Here is a 17614-nt window from a genome sequence, read left to right on the forward strand (position 1 = left end):
TGTAAATGTTTTCATGTTTTTGATACATTCAAATAGTATTCTTGATCATGTAAAATATTCAATAAGATTTGAATTTCGTACAATCTACTTTCATTTCTATCAAACTCATAGATGGTTCTGGATCATAGATGGTTCTGGATCATAGCTGGTTCTGAAGTCTAGAAAGCTCCCACTGCTTTATACCGCCCTTACCATAATCTGCTTAAAATGATCCAAATTGTTGTGAACAGCAGCAATTAACTAGCCAACTAAACACCTCTCACTACCAGTGGAAATGAGACAGACGAAAAAACAAGCCTGAAAGAAAAGTGGACATTGTGAACCTGAAATGTTAAATTATACAACCTTTTGTTCAGGCATAAAAACACAGCTTTTAGAACAGGAATGTTTGCAATTTGGTGGTCATCTTCCATCCATGCTCAGATTATATTTAACACAATTTCAGATACCTGTTAGATACATGATGCAGTTTGCAATCATGACTCAATAGCTCATCAATAAATATGACAACATCTTTCTTTTGGCACGGCGTCTGTCAGACTGATTCAACTCTCTCTTCTCTATGTAAATAGATAGGAACCTTGATTGCATTGCTTATGTGTACATGGCTGACTGGAGACACAAATCTCATTTCAAAGCGTCGTGCTGAGAAAGACGTGTGCGTATGTCATCTCTGGTAACTTGCCATCAGCCTGCAGGCCTTCCTCTCTGACTATAGGGGGCACCGTGACTGCATGCTCTCACTGGCAAAGAGCTGACAACACACCTGCTCAGGTTTGAAGTAGGGCTGTGATTAAAAAAAGACCAAGACACCACAGTTTTCCCTCTGATGCATCTCAGAAAAGCAACGGAGAGACACAAGCAGATAAGACAGTCACAGAAGCACACAAGCATGTACGGCGACAGTATACACACAGCCACACAGGTGAGAAAAAGCCACACACAGTATGGCACCTCTTGCTCCTCACACCTTTTTCTCTTTGTTTTGTTGATTCTAGGGACATTGTAAGAAATCTGTCACACTGTGAAGCACTTACTCCCCTCCCGACTCTGATTTTCTTTCAGAACTCCTTGAGCCCTCGAGCAATGCCAAAAGGAAGAGAGCAGGATGGTGGAGTGATCACAGCTAATCCAAAGTGCTGAGCCTGATTCTGCAGTGCAACGAAAATGGCACATTTACGCTATTCTTTAATACTAATCAAGAGACACATTTGCTGTATTTGTATACAGAGTTACAGGCGATTACAGCCCCATATGTGTCTTATGTATGTGTTAGTCATTTACATGGAGGAGGTCGGTTTATCACAAAAGAGAAAGCAGATTTCACATAGTACAACATTGCACAAGTAATATTAAAACCAACAGCAACATGAATTACAATAAATCTCCTCTGCTTGTCTTTTTTAACTGCATATTTTAACATAATTTTATTGACCCCCTCAGGCAAGAATTTTACTCTCTAGTTGGAATGCAGTTGGAGAGTTAGAATAGCACTGCTAAAACAGAGATAAACACAGGAATGGGGTTTTAAGTATTTGGCTGAAGGATGTTATGATGTTATGGCTGCACATGAGACCAAACCTCACAAAACCTGCAAGGCTACCCAGCAGCTATTCAATTAATCGTGTTAACAATGGTGTGAATGAAAAGAACATTTTCTTTGTCCGAGTTGTTACCGGGGCCTGGAACCCCTGTTGTGAAATCAAGGACCTGTTGCTACCTGTTATTCCGACAGATTCAGAATCAGAACATCTCTCTGGCAAGGACACCGGGGATTCAACCCATCCACATCCTTCTTATAAATTGGTCAAAGGAAAGTGCAGAAGGAACAGCGAACATCCTGCGCACAAAAGGGAAGCAGTGAGAAGGAGCAGAAGTAATCCTCCTGAAAGTGCACACCTCGATTATGTGGAGGACGAGTGATCGGAATCATTTCGCCTGAGCATAATTGAAGCTGATAAACGGACCAAATTATATCTGGTGAACAAAACTGGATGCTGTGGCAACAATATGGCATCTCACCTGACAGGGAATAGCATTTATTGATGACCAAAGGGAAACCTAGGGGTTAATCATTCTGTGTATAATCACATCAGACATCAGATCTGTTGCTGTCTGTCTTTGAAGTGTTCAGATAGGATGCCAGGTCCAAACCGTGGTGGCTTTCAGCACTGATCAAACCCTATTTCGATCACTAGTGAATCTTCCATCACTAAAGCAGCAGGTGTTAGGAGCCCCTTCAAAAGCCCAGCAGCAGGTGTGTGAGTGCTGTCAGTAGTGTAAAATACACACTATATCTCTCTCCACTTCACACACATCCAATTTCAAAATGCAAACACGGGCACCATTTTGGAGGCACTTGTGCTGCACTTTTTAAAGGTTACATTTAAAGCAGATCTCGTTATAAAGAAGTCTCTTCATTTTACGCACAGTGTGAGCGAACACGGCTGACGATGAATGAAGGGGGCGGGAGGGGACAGAACAGCAAACAGCATAATGAACTCACTAACCTCTCTCTATGAGAATGAATCAGCTTAGCTTTACTAACGTAGCAACATTTAGTTGATTTATGCTGGTCATCAAGACAAAAGTGAAACAACCTTTTCAGCAACTGAAGACAAAATTCAGTAACCAAAAGCTTTCAACTGGATCTTTGCAATCAATACTGTGCTTCAAAATAGAGTTAATGTTCAGTTATATCGGGTAAATATACTTGCTACGACTTTATCTATTGTACTGAGCTGTAATGCGAAGCGCTCTTCTAACAGTCATATAACTGTGCATAGAACATGGACACACTGTCCATGGTAAAGTACTTGAGTACATGGTGGCCTGTGCATTGGCTTGATTTCTTGATGTAAATAAGCAGTATGATTAAGCGATTATTTACTCCATGTATGGGGGCTGAGGAATGTGGATCAGTCAGCTGCCTGAGGGGGTAGAGGAGGTTCAGGCCCCCCTCAGCCTCCCCGCTCCATGTCGGCTTGCATCCACGTCCACAGCTCCCTTAATTGTCTGATTTCCTGTCCAACATTGGTACTTTGTAGTGCGGGGGGTTGTTGGTTATAAAGTAATAATGACCTAAAGTGACATGGAATGGAATGCTCCCTCCCTCGGCCATCACAGCCTGGCAATCGCTACAGCACCATCACATAATACTTCAGTTTAATCCTCTACTCATACATATCAATGCACAATAAATGTTAAAACCAATGCAATGCAGTTATTATTAGTCGTTCCACAATTTTTCTGATAAATAAGTGCTGACACAAGATTAAGACTGTATTGCAATAAGGTGAGTAATGTAATTCGATATTGTGCTATTTTGCTGGTAAAAGATAATTATTCTTATTTCTTAAAACAAGTGAATCTCACTACGATGTATTATCTGAAGTGGTGTCTACAAACTTTTGACATCCTTTATCACCTTCTGCAAAGATTTTACTAGAAAAATAACTATTATGACTAAATCATATCATATGTATTCATTTCCAAATGTCAGGAGTGTGTGTGCCCTAGTTTTATTTAACTTGTATAGATACATTACATTACGAGCATTTAGCAGACGCTTTTATCCAAAGCGACTTACATTACATTACCACCCAGTAAGTTACAGAGGGGGGAGCAATTAAGGGTTCGGTGCCTTGCTCATGGGCACCTCGGCAAGGACTCGAACCAGCAACCCTCCGGTTTCCAAGCTGAAGCTCTACCACTGAGCCATTGCCTCCCTATAGATACAAGTTCTGAACATTACAGATGTACAATAAACAAACATAAGGACAGTTAAGGGACTAAATATGTCATCAGCACGACAAATCAAGAATTGTTTGTTTCAAGAATCATGTTTGTGACAGAGCACTTTTCTCCCACTCCCATAGTATCGTTACACTGCAGTGCAATGATCAGTTAGTTTTCCAGTCTACTTTAAAGTTTTCAGCGGAATCTTTAAAGGAGTAAAACCAAGAAACCCACTTGTGCTTTTAAATCAAAGCTTAGAAGGGCACACACACTCCTGACATTGGCTTTGTTTTAGTATCTGATAGAGGGAACTCTGAGAGCGAGCTCTTCTCATCTTCTTGATCAGTCTGTATTATACTGCAGAGACTCTACAGCACGCTACATCTAAGAGAGCCTGGACATCTAAAAAAACTCTTCATGTTGGGACTTCTTCATGCTGCAATTCTTCACTCTTTATGAAACTCTGTGAGTAATGAATAACACAGACAGACGCCCTGCCACTGTTCCTCATTTTCCAAAAGCTGCTGTGAACAAGACCTCAGCCATGGCAACGTTATCCTATAATACAGAGAGAAATTAAGATCAAAATCAGTGCTGAAGAACCTGCATGATTACTATTAGCTGTCATCAATCAGATCAGGTCAGATTTAGTTTGCGCTTTATCTGATCTATGTAAATGACTATGAAATACATCAAAGTGATCCGATCAGATTAATGGAATCTCAGTCTAACCAACCTGTAAATGCAAAATTAATCTATATTAGGTTCGATTAAATAGATGCATAATCCTCATTGACTCCTCTCCTTTGAACCATTTTATAATCTTTCTCTCTCTCGCAGAAGCATGCGTTAGCTGAGCTTTCACAGACCTCACAGACTGCAGATCTTGACACAGATTCATGCAGATCAAATCAAATCAAATCAAATCAAATGTATTTGTATAGTCTACTTTTGTTTTCCTTCTTCTGTCTTTCTGCTCCGACTTTGTTGCTGCTTTACGTTTGTCGCGTTGATCAGGAAAGGTATGACTTTCAATTGCAGGCTTTAGTCAGCAACAAATAGTAAAACGAATTTGATCTTACATCTCTTCTAACACCAAACACAATATCTTTGAAGCTTAACTGTGCTGTTCTCCCCTGCTGGCTGCACCACCTCCCTCACCTCCCCCAGCCCATCCTCCATCACAAACATTTCATACAGTGCTGGTTTGTATCAGCATGGTTTGTATGTGTCATCATACATCGATTCTGTACTGTGCATACACAAGGCCAGCGGCAACAAATGATGAATTCTTCAAAATGTGCTTGGAAATGGAAAGCCAACCATTTACAAGAAGCGATCTGGCTCAAAAATGGGATGCAGAGGGGTTAATGTCATGTTTCAAACAAAGCCTGCACTTGGCCGCACGAGGCTGTTTACTGAAACCCTCGCACATCACGCACGGTTGCACTAGTTTCTTCTCGCTTGCCTCAGAATACAGAAACACTCTCTAAATGAATCTCCAGTGTCAATCAGTGAACTCGTTTGTTTTGGGTTTTCAAGCGGTGGCAGAAAAGGCTACATGCCTTTTTGTGTTGGTGCCTATTAGCGCCTGATCGATGGGTAAAACCAGGCTGACACACATGGTATCGGTGAAATGCCAGTCAGACAAATGAAAACAGACGAATGAACAACGAATGAAATAGGGCGGCAGGTGACATAAGTGGCATGAATAGATAGTAATGCGAGTCGATGTCGGGAAGAAGACGAGATAATGAGAATGGATTGGTAAAGTGAATGCATGTGGAAAAATCAATCGGCATTTGCAACTTAAAGACTTTTTCACGCATTTGTTGTGCAGAGCTGCAGAGGATGTAAGTTATGGGAGGAATCCAGTGAGGGGATCTGTAAACCTTGTGTGGGCACGGGCTTGTTTGTGTGTATCTCTCAACGCAACAAGCTTCCATGAATAGTCAACTCCATCCTTCATAGCACACCATTATACATTCAGCCTTTGTGGTGCACTCACACACTCCTACCAGTATTACTTGGTTGCAGTCATGCTCAGATAAGCCTCCAAATTACTTGCACCATCCATTTACACACTGCTCTCTCTCTCTCTCTGTTCCTGAGCACTGCTTTCTGGAGGACACTGATGTGCTGAGAGTGGCCAGTGCAGACCTCAGATTAATTACACAGACAAAGGTAGGTCATCACTTTCAAACTTCTAATTAACTGGGGATAAAAAGACAAAAGGAGGAGGAACGAGAACGCCGGGACAGGATTTGACATGAGACAAGCAGAATTTCAATTACAAGGTAGAGTGAGCTGGGAGTGGAGTCACTGAAATGGAGAAAATTGGACTCCAGATAAATACTCAACCCTCGGTTAACACCTGAGCCTTTCTTGTCCTCTTTTGCTCTGCTTAAGTCACCTCCCCTCTCTAAACTCCACCATTTTGGAAGAGACAGATAGCAGAGACAGACAGCTGATAGAGACAAAGGACCGCAGAGTGGACGGCATTTATCTTCAAAGTGAAATAGCCGAGCTGCAGATCCTTCAGTCCTCTGGGTGTACCCAGGGCTTCAGGAGCAGCTATGTGATGATCTATGCCACGTTCTCAATTATAGATGAGCTGTTATGCAACAGAGTCTGTTGCTACTGTACCAGAAATGGTTTCTAAATGAGCCACCACATGCTATACAACTAGAGGGGCACTTCACACCTCCTCCAAGGATGAACAACCCTGGACAAAATGTGTTTTGTTTTTCTAAACCTTTTTTTTTAATTGATCCCATACAGAGAAGGAGAGAGAGCTTTGAACCCACAACTCACATCCATGTTCAACTAGAGAAGAAAAGAAAGGACCACAATCATAACAATAATAATAGCACTTAATTACTTTATTGGTCAAAAGAAAAGGTTTTTAAATTGTATCAATATCTCGCCTACCTACTATCTACTGATAGTCCATCATGGGGTTCATATGCCTTCTTTCTTTATTGAAATATTGAAAAACTCAACATCTCCCAGTGTTGATGAATCATTAAAAAGTCCTCTGCCTGTCCTTGAACAACCAATCAAACAAAGCAAACCAACTAACCATTCTCTTACAAATAGAATGGTTGGAATGTGAGACTGGAACCTCTTTGACCATGTTTTAATTACACACAACCCTGCAGTAATGAAGCTAATACTGAGCTATACTGGCTCATACTGGGTGGTCCTGCTGGGTGATGATACAGTATCTTTGTGCTAACACAGATAAGCTGCCATTGCACATACATAGCTACTGTACTGAACCGTCCACTCACGGACTGTCTTTGTCCTTCTGTAGAGAGGACTCCACTACTCCTCACTCAAGAGTACTGTAGGTATCCATGGTTATTTGGACAAATACACTTTCAATCAACCTGTCAAATGGTGGAATGGAAACCCTGTGGAACTGAGGCATCACAAGACCTCATAAATATGTGTCCCACTGTCATATCACCCATTTACATAAATATTTAATTTCATGGTGATGTTTGAGTCCTCTGGGCAGGAGATTTTTTGAGTATGTTCTAAGTTATGCATATCACTACAGCATGTCGCAGTGTTTCAAAAATGTATGTGTATGATCACAGAGAGGAACAGCATAGAAATGGACTGTTTACCTCCATACTGCACTGTTCTTGTCTCCCATTTCCATAGCTTATTGCTCGACCTCCCTTGAGAGAAGTGTTTGTGTTTATGTGTGTGTGTGTGTGTGTGTGTGTGGGTGGGAGGGTCCCGGCTATGCATGTGCAAATGTATGTTTGTGTAATGATTCCCCCTATTGACATGGTATCATGGTATTATCCTGCATACCTGTTCTGTTGTGGTTGTCCAGGCTTGAATAAGGGCTACAGAAGTGAATAATGATGATTTGCAGGTTTGACACTACATTACACCCCTGCACTGGTGTTTCAAATAATAATAACAGTGTTTTCTCTGCCCACTCAACCATTGTAACTATGACAAATGAGCAACCAAACTGCGACTCCTGAATGAACACACAAACAGGTCCTTGAATGCACCGCAGATTGATGATCAGTGTTGCGTTCCATTCCAAGGTCTTTTTGTTTGTGTTGCAAGCTCGTCTTTGGCAGCTACCATAAAGCGTGTAATACCCCATTTGTCCACCAGCCTCCGACCCTGAGTTTCCTGCCTCTGCTCATCTCGCCCACTCACTTGCTTGTATCGTCCACCTCAGCCCTCTAGTACACTGCAATCATGCCCCGTTTCCTCTCATCTCTCCCACATCACATCTGGGGCCCATGCGGTTCAAGTGCTCCAGTGAGTACCTTATCCTTCTGATTCGTTTGGCTCTTCATCCTGGCCTTTTTAGACTTTCGCTGGATCCCTGAGCCTCAATTCTGAATGTAAACCCACCTCCTCCACCACTGGATACTGACCTTGTCCGTTAGATTTGTTCGCTAAAACTTCCTTGACCTGGATTTACTCACCTGCCTACTTACTACTTCCTACTTTTGCTCATTGTCTGTTTGCGGGTCCAGATTCTGAGTCCTTGCTGCAGCTTTACTTTTGGATGAATGTGGGTTAGGGTCAAAATGAGGAGAGGAAGATACAAGAAGCTGTGCAAGTGACAGTTGGTATAGAAGCTTGTTATTCCTTCCTCTCTGTCCAGCTGGGTTGAAAGCTCTTTATTCTAGCTGCCAGTCATTGTTGACCGCACCGTGTACATCTCTTCCAGCTGTTAGTTAATACTTCTTTTTCCTGCGCACACAATCATCCTCTGCGCTTGCATGCACTCAAAATAGAATGCATACTAATTTCATGCCCCATGAAGCTCTAAATTCTTGCTGGAGGGATGACACATTTGTGATTATGTGTGTGTTGGGAGGATAACAGAGACAGACAAACCTTTAGGGACATGCTCACACAGAAACAATAGGCCTAATTTTAGAGAATCCTCTTCCTGTGAGGATCTTGACTGAAAAAGACTAGTCTAAATTCCACAGAATCATTACAACACCTGGCTGTGACTGCTGAATAATGCCTCCACGGTCAAACCTTAAACGGTGAAAATGGCAGCAATTACAGACTCATCTTGGTGATTGCAGCCATCCAAGCTCTGCTTTTAAAGATAATCTGCAACAATGCACACTATGATCTAAGTACGTTCAGATCTTTTAAACTGTTTCTTTGCCAAAAACACTTCATAATGCCTATAAAACTACATAATACTTGTATTTTCTAGGATTTTTAAAAGGACACAATTGTTTTTTCTTCCTCATGTTTACATAATATAAGCCAAAGTGGAGGTTCATGTCAAAATAAATAAATTGTGTTTACATGAATTACACCTGAGCTGCATCTCAAAGTTCTCTAACTGATGCCACATTCCCCTCACTTATGTCTTTTTCTTCTGTCTTAATCCTAAAGATGCAATGAAAACTCCTCGCTCCTTAACAGTGAGACTTTTCTGTGCTCTGTACTGCTCTGCTCGCTCTGAAGTACTGTTTTAATTTCCCACATGACCATAAGCATACACATCTGAAGCTCAATCTGACGGCTCCGCCAGTCCACACATCCATCTTAAGTGTATGTCACAAGAGAGAGTTAGAGCGTTAAACTGCAGCCTGCAGCAATTCATTAGAACATTTCCCCTCTGGATGTTTTATTAAACATTTCCCTCATTTATGCTGCTTCTTTTATGCTTTAGATCTATACTGAACACACTTCCTGTTTCCTCACTCATGCCTCTTCCAGGAAGCCTCCTCGCTCCTTGGGCCTCAGAGCAGTAAGAACTACTTCTGTATGTGCTCAAAGATGGTGGACCAGATCGATTTGAGGTGGGAAGCCACTGCCAATCAAAATAGCAAAGACCTTGTATACAGACTAACGTGAATGGTTTTCACTCAGTGTGCACAGCATAGAGCTGCAGCATTTATGTATTATTAATCATTCAGAAGAATAATAAAGAAGTTACATTATAAGTTGCAACAAAGCAGTGTCGGATACATAACCAGCCACCTATTCTTTGATGCATTGAAGAAGACTATGTGAAAGGCTTTGTGAATCCTTAAGATATATTTTCCACCTCATTAGATCCAAACATTGACAACACAGAGACGGAGACAGAGCTCAGGCTTCCTATCTGGGATAAAAAGGCAAACCTGCAGCATCTTCACTCACTATAAGCTCCCACTCCTCTGGCATGTGTTACCCATCAGAAGTAAATCTGCTGCTCAAATGTGCTTCTGAATGAGCTCCATTTGTGCACGGATCACTCTGGGAAAAGTAAATAACCCCTCAGTTATGGTAAATTGAGCAGAGTCTTTGTGTTTAAATGCAATTTTGGCTTTGTGATCACTTACACCCCTACACTTTCATATTGAAGGAGTAACAATGCCCTATGAAGTCATCCGCCACTTCACATCGCCAAGCTCAGTGATGTGGCTTTTCATGTAAAATGTGCTATTTTTACTCACATACTTGCTCCAGCTTTGCCGGTGCATTCCTGCGAGGAATGTCACATGTTCGCTTTCTGAACATTCCTGTAGTTAACAAAACAAGATAGGTATCTCTTTGCACTTGATTGAAAGGTATTCATGAGCTGCTTTCACCATCTGCATTCTGCTCTGTGTCTCTGGTTCAAATAATTGCAAGAAGAAATGAAATGAAAACCTGGAATGTAACTCCTGTTCCACTAATTAGCGGATTTACTCCATTTTTTGATTCCCCCTTGGTTTTGGGAGATAAGCCGACTTAACTTGCAAATTTGCTGTCGCATTCTCTCTTCTCGTGTCTCTCTCTCCCTCGCCTCTATCTTCCATGCAACAACTTCTTCTGATGTTGTGGGCCTGTAAAGCTCTTTGAGACATTGTATGTGATATCACCCTATACAAATAACGCTGACTTGACTTGACAGGGTTTGGCATCCAAGGACTCTAACTCCAACTCCAAGGCCTACAGACTTGTGCAAGACTTGTCATAAAATGGCAGGAGCATCAACCTAACATGTATTTTTGATGGTTGGAGAACAATGTCAACAATTGCACCACCGTGGCAGGAGAGGACAGGATTGTATACGCGAAATAGTATTCAGGATAGTAAACCATCTTTCTAATGTTTCTAGAAATAATATTTCTTTCTAAATGAATGTGTGTGTGTGTGTGTGTGTGTGTGTGTGTGTGTGTGTGTGTGCGTGTGTGTGTGTGTGTGTGTGTGTGTGTGTGTGGGAGCATTTGAAAATAATCTCCTCTCTCTCCTCCATTTCCATAGAAAGACAATGACTACAATAAACTATTCTTGCTTTTTTCCCATCAACTGCACAACAACTATAACGATTACACAATTTAAAGGACTGTGACAAACAACTGCAGAAGTGAATGAATCGCCTTCTAATCATCTGGAATGAGCTCAGTGCATAAATTACCTGCACCTAAAACAAATTAGGCTTCCAAACTGTGATTAATGGATTTAACGTGCAGATCCAAACACTCAGTAAGTACAGAGTGCAGCTTCAATCAATCAAAACATACTCAATAGATCAATTAAACAACATCTGCCAGGTTTGCTGATCTATTTTGCTCTGTGGATCTATGGTTGAGAGACGTGATGATGTAAATATGAGTCTTACTGCCATAACCAGCGAGAAATCAAATGATCCTTGTGAGCCAACCTAGTAAATCTAAAAGCAGTGTATCACAGAGCCACTTTGTGTTGAAATTACGAGAACTAATTGTTACTTAGTGCATGAGTTATACATAATTTTGTACTGTTATCTGACGTAAGAGATGTGTGCATTAATCACACCAGACAGTTGCAAAGACTGGTTTGTGTGGTTTGTCCTGTTAAAGCTGCAGCAGCATCCTCACACTGTGGCGAGATTGCTCTGTTACATCATCCAGTCAGGCAATTTCAGCTCAGACACTCTACGCTGTGCACTAAAACTAAAGAAAAGCCAAGTGGTCCACCAAATCAAACCAGAGAAGAAACAAAAGCTGAACTGACATGTTTTTTCTTTTCTCAAAAATCGATTGGCGTGAGCAACATTACCTCTGACTGGAGGCTCAACAGGCTCCAGTGAAGCAAACATTAACCTGAGTGTCAGCAGCAACCAGCAGCAACAATGATGTCGTAGCGTGCCATTCTCAGAACAAAGGGAAAGCAAAAATAAAAGGGATACAGTGGAAATAATGAGCATTGAGCTGAAAAATATCATGAATCTGTCATTACTGTCTCATTCAGGAGAGATCAGCTCCATTTTCCCAGCAGCACACAGGGCTCAATGCTGGGATTCAGTGCACACACACAAACTGTGCTGCCTCTACCGCAGCAGTACACCTCTCTCATTACAATTGGACTTGTCGTATACCAGTGTAGTAAGAGATTTGCAATCAAAAGAGCTCATTGAAATCCATCCATGACTGAAAATCAATTAATCTATAGCTACAATATCTGAGGTTTTGTTTCTGTGTGTGATTTTTAAAACATTTTTCTCTGTATTTCTCATAAGGATTCCGCAACCAGTGACTCTGTAAAGGTCAGAATCTCCATTTCTGAAGTTATGACTAATAGAAAAGTGTAACTCAAGCTGTTATCAGTAGTAATTGTACCTTAGAGGATTAATGTCAAGGTGCGTCAGTGCTCTGGTGCTGTGCATGCTGGCTTGTTGCCTCACACACATTGCACAGATTTAGAACAGAACAGAATAAATCCTCATTAATGCTATTCCTTACACTTGTGCTTCCCCTGACTGCTGTGGAAAATACGCCCATACCTCCTGCGGCCCATGAGTTTAAACATTATAAATGCATAAGCCAATGTTTGCCAGTAAGGATGAGTCAACTTCCTTTGAAGCAACTAGCCGACCTGTGTCCCTCCCTTGGGCTTTATCCACCCAAAAACACATTAGAACACACCAAAATTCTGATGCAAAGACCTAAATCGACAGTAAAGCACTTAGTATCCTTGTTGCCAGGTCAGAAAAGCGCAAAGCATCATTCTGCCCCTGCAAAAACCTCTATGATTCTATATTTATCAACACTCTATACTCTTGCATGCTTGCATGGCCCAGCAGTGCAGAAACGGAGCAGCTGCTTCATCTGTCACTATTACGCCTCTGCATAATCATGCTGAGCTTCATGCAGGTAAGCAGTAACAGTAACAACACATGGACTCACTCTTGCAGCTTGCACTCCACGGCTGATATCCATAATAACCTGTGATCCGCAATATCCGCTCCTCTATGGACGCGCTGTTGATGTCCTCAACCGAGCGGGACGACTTGAGGTCCTCTTTGATGGACTCGTCCACCACCAGGTATTTGAGTTGTCTGAGCTGAGGGCTGATGTCCGAAAGCCGTCTGGGGCTCACGTCGGGAGATTTACGCATTCCGCTGGAAGGAGAAGAGCAAGAAGTGAAGAGATTTCAAGGCAAACTGAGATCGGTTTGGTGAAGGAAAAGGGGTGGGGGGTGTCTCTGTGAAGCTTCAGAATAAAGAAGCGACTAAAAGAGGAAAGTAGCTTGTATATGTTCCATAGTGGACACGCTGCCACTGACTGTAAAGGCCCATTGCCGCTCCTCTCTACAGGCACATCTTCATCCTTCACTGCGCGTCCGCACAACAGACACTAAACCAAAGTGACTCTTCCTCTGCAAATTGTTCTCTCCCGCTGTGGAGCTCAGATGAAAGCCAAAGTGTACACTTATATAAACGCACACAGCATATAAATGTAACTAATGAATCGATCATAAGTGGTATAGATGGAGAAGAAACACTTAATGAAGGTCTCAACTTTAGCTTCCAATGCTGCGCCAATGCTCCAAAGATCAGCAACTCCACCTTGATTATAAAATATGACGAAGCATACGGAGAAAAAATCGCTTTGTAAAATCCGTCTTTTTTTTATTATTCAGCATTTTATATGATTATATAATGAAGTTTTCAATCGATTATCTGTATTAGCAACATATTGATTCTAAACAATACGAATTTAGTAACGTCATATTAGATGTAAATCATTCAAAACATCAATTCACATGCTTTATCATTTAAGCTTTTATCCATTATAAGAAAATAAAATAAAAGTCCAAATCCGACGATGTTTCGCCTGTGGAATAAATTTCGCAACAGGTGTCCGTTGTCTCCGATTCCAACTCCTTCAAAGTTTAAACATCTTACATCGGCATCAAAGTAGAAGGAGGTCCAAGATAACACATGCAGTCCCTGCGGGGCCGCCCGACCCGGTCCCACACTGTCCCCTCTCCATCACCAATCATGATCCAGCAGGACTTAATTCATCTAAATCCTCATTGGGTTGACGAAGAGAAGAAGCACCTTCATCCTGCTGCTTCTACTGCCACAATACGGCTGGGCGCTACTCTTACACACGCTTTAACCATGAGAAAAGGCTGTGTGCTGTGCTGTCACACGGATAAGTGGACCTGGCGTGGCACTGCAACAGCGCCATCTGCCGGGGCCAATACAAGTCAACAGGACAATGAGGGAGAAGTGACGAGCTGTCCAACTTCAACTGAACCAATCTGAACCAGTTTGTAGAGAATCAATCAGTATTAATGTGGAGATTTGAATCAACTTATGGCAAATGATATGAAAATGGTTAAACTTATACTGGTCTTTATTTGGCATTTCTCTGGAATGGCACAATGTGTTGGCTTGTAAACTACATTTTTCCATGCTTATACACCACAATTCCAGTTTTCCAGAACAGTGTAGTGAAATCTAATAATGAAACCTTGATGGAACCATTTTTGGGATCTTTATGTGTTTAATATAATGTTTAAAACACTTACAATTAAAGTGTGAGGTGATTCTGCCTCCAATGACGGTGGACACAAACTAATTTCAGTCTAATGTACTCCTCAACTACATTATCTCTTCCAGCATGAACCACAAATGATTCCTCAATGATTTACATGTCACTTTTCTTCCTTTTTTGTCATACCAGCCGTGCTTTTAACATTTTAGAGTGAATACCAGCCCTGTGTTTCTGGGGATGGTAGAACTAGGACAATACACATGTTTCTGTTACGCAATCATGCAGCAAAGACAATTACAGGGATATGGTCGATTATGTTCAATCAGAGCTATGAATCCAGTAATGAGGTAATTATGTGCACTGGTGGTGATTACATCTGTCATAGAAATTGAAATCAAGCAAAGGAAAGTTTCTGTTGTTCAAAAAGTGTGATGTACTGCAATAACTTTACATTTGAAGTGTGTTAGAAAGACTTGTAAGGTGGAACAGGGAGCTATTGGTATTTAATGCTTATCCGTATTTATCTACAAGATCTGATAAAGTCTACATCAAGTACAATACATGCATGTGTCAAAAGTGACGAAGAAATAGAGCTCTACCTTGTCTGGAAGGGTTGGTCGCAGGTCGTCAGTCCCTGGGACAGTGGCTGCATTGCGTCGGCATTCTGTGGGTTCTTGACTGCGGAGAGTAGCCCAAGTTTTTGCATTGATCTCTGAACAGCCACTCCTCACATGACCGCACAGTGGGAGGTGGGGGAGCTGTGCTTACTCTTGCAAAAAGTGGAATCCAGCCATCAATAAGCAGCTCAACACCTCCATTTTATAGAGAAGAGGATCAAGTTCATATACTTCAAAATGCACCTGTCAACTTCACACCTCAGTCAAAGCCAAATCAATCCTTCCTGTAAGATCCTCTGCCTCCTTAAAAACAAAACATTGGAATAACTCCACTTTGTGTTACAGCTCAGGGAAATCTAATCTGTTATTAAAAAGTGTTGCTGTGATATTCAACCCATGCGGTGCTTCATGCAGCATCTCCCACCAGTCCTCTAATGGTATAATTGGTCATACAAGCTGCAGGGCATCATCATTCTGCTTCTAAATATGGAATAGAGATGAACAGTAAACATGAAACATGAAATGAACCCAGTGAGAATAATTAAAAATGTTGATTCACACACAGGGTAGAAGGTAATAATGAGCAGAATGGTTGAGAGTCGTCAGGATATTTGCACTCCACTGCCATTTGCACAGCTGTTCTGTATTTAAACTGATCATTTCATTTCACTTCAGTGTTGCACACGGATCCTTTGCACTATTTTACACTCTTTATTAATTTATTACCTGTATATCCTGTATATATAGTTTCTTCTGTATATATTTTATTACATTTTAGCACTTCTGGTTGGATGCTAACTGCATTTCATTGGCTTGTACCTGTACTTTGCTCAATGACAGTAAAGTTGAATCTAATCTAATATTGAGAATGACTTTGTTTGGAATGATCTCAGAGACAAATCATTTGTTCATTCTCTTCAAACCTCATTCATATATACAGTTTTGATTTAGTAAGTTTGTTAGTTTGTAGATTGGAAACACATTACTTTTTTTAAGTAAATCTAATCTCCAACAAGATGTAATTGAATCTAATTAACAGTAGAACAGAATACAGCTTCCTATTAATGTTCATTCTGAATTTTGTGGCAAAATCAATGATCATATTCGTCAGTTAATTATAATATAAAGCTAATCTTGTATAAGATTTCTTTGCAAAAATGAACGTAAGTAAGTAATATGATCAAACAGGTTCAATGGAGTAAATCTATATTCTGTGTTTTTCTCAAAGGACACACAACTTCAATGGAGAATCTTTCTGATTGAAGCCTGAGTTCAAGCATTTTCTAAGTATATAATTCTGTTACTTTTATGACAGCCGCACGTCCACTTAATTCAATTTCCAAAGTATGATGCATCCTCTGGCTTCTCATCATCAATATTTAAGTAAAGCTCTCAGCCTGGAAACAGTGTGACAATCCTCTGGTGTTTGGCTGAGGTTGGAAACGATACAATTCACAGCCAGTAGAAAAGGTCAGAGGCACTATCTTGTCTTCAAGTACTTGAGTACAGTAAGTACACATTTGTATTCTGTTATACTCAGTCCTTGATGAGTGACTCTTACATTTGCATATGCCAGTGTGAGAAACAAATTACCGTTATAGTCCAGAGACGCACATCCGTTAGTCTGAACCCGAATAACGACTCTTACAGCGATACACAATTACTGCAGGTAGAAAGTAATCTAACCTTTCTGGAATTGGCAACGGGCTCTTTAGGGTGTATTTGTTATTCAGCTGCCATTACTGGTAAGGTTCACACACAGCTGGAGAGTATCCAACACAATCTCCACGGATGAGAAGCCCTGCGGTCACTGTTTTGTGTCAACATCTCTGTCAGTTTGGTTCAGAAAAACAGCTCAACTGAGAGGAAACACTTCTTCCAGTCTTATAGACATTCATGTTTGCTGACACCTTAATTAATAATGATTAAAAAAAGCTGGTTTCAATTTAGAAAATGTGAAATACTGTGAAATTCTCAGCTTTATTCCAACACAGAGAATAATCAGTATCACAAAGAGGATTAACTTTGTTCTGTAACACCCATGAAGATTAATCACCACTTTGCTTATTCTGTGGGAATTCTAAAACTTTCACTTTATTCTTTATTGTATTCCAATTAAGAATGAGATATATTTTTAAATAATTGATAACTCATTTCGCACTCATTTTGTAAAAACCCAGATTTGTCGCAATGGAGAAGCATCTTTGGAACCTCCATCTCCTCTCCTCCTCCTCCGCGTTTTGCTGTCAGGGACTCTCATCTCTTATTCATTCAACACAGACTTAATGTGTACATGTTTCCCTTAGTGTTTGTGTGTGTGTGTGTGTGTGTGTGTGTGTGTGTGTGTGGAGAGGACGGTTCATGTGTTTTCTCCGTTGCTGGGTAAGTGTGGGGATTCGCACAACATATATTGAGCGATTTGTGTATTTACTTCATTTGTTCACGTCTTGATTGCACATTAAATGTTTATTTTAATACTTCCTTGTTAAGTAAAGGTAATATAAAATC

At 40.9% G+C, this 17614-nt stretch overlaps 1 protein-coding gene across 1 annotated transcript in view; it reads right to left on the reverse strand.

Moving 5' to 3' along the window:
- slc35f3b (solute carrier family 35 member F3b) overlaps positions 1–13989 on the reverse strand; it is a 41722-nt gene extending 27733 nt beyond the window's left edge. Inside the window, exons 1-2 of the mRNA XM_076165223.1 lie at positions 13892–13989; positions 12891–13105 (exon numbers count right to left, since the gene is read on the reverse strand). Of these exons, the coding sequence (XP_076021338.1) occupies positions 12891–13105; positions 13892–13989 (313 nt within the window). The remainder of the gene's footprint in view (positions 1–12890; positions 13106–13891) is intronic.
- Positions 13990–17614: the final 3625 nt, after the last annotated feature.

The sequence above is a fragment of the Genypterus blacodes genome, unplaced genomic scaffold (genome assembly GCF_046128005.1).
Source record: "Genypterus blacodes isolate CSIRO-AG114 ecotype Tasmania unplaced genomic scaffold, CSIRO-AGI_Gbla_v1 ptg000012l_1, whole genome shotgun sequence".
NCBI lineage: Eukaryota > Metazoa > Chordata > Actinopteri > Ophidiiformes > Ophidiidae > Genypterus > Genypterus blacodes.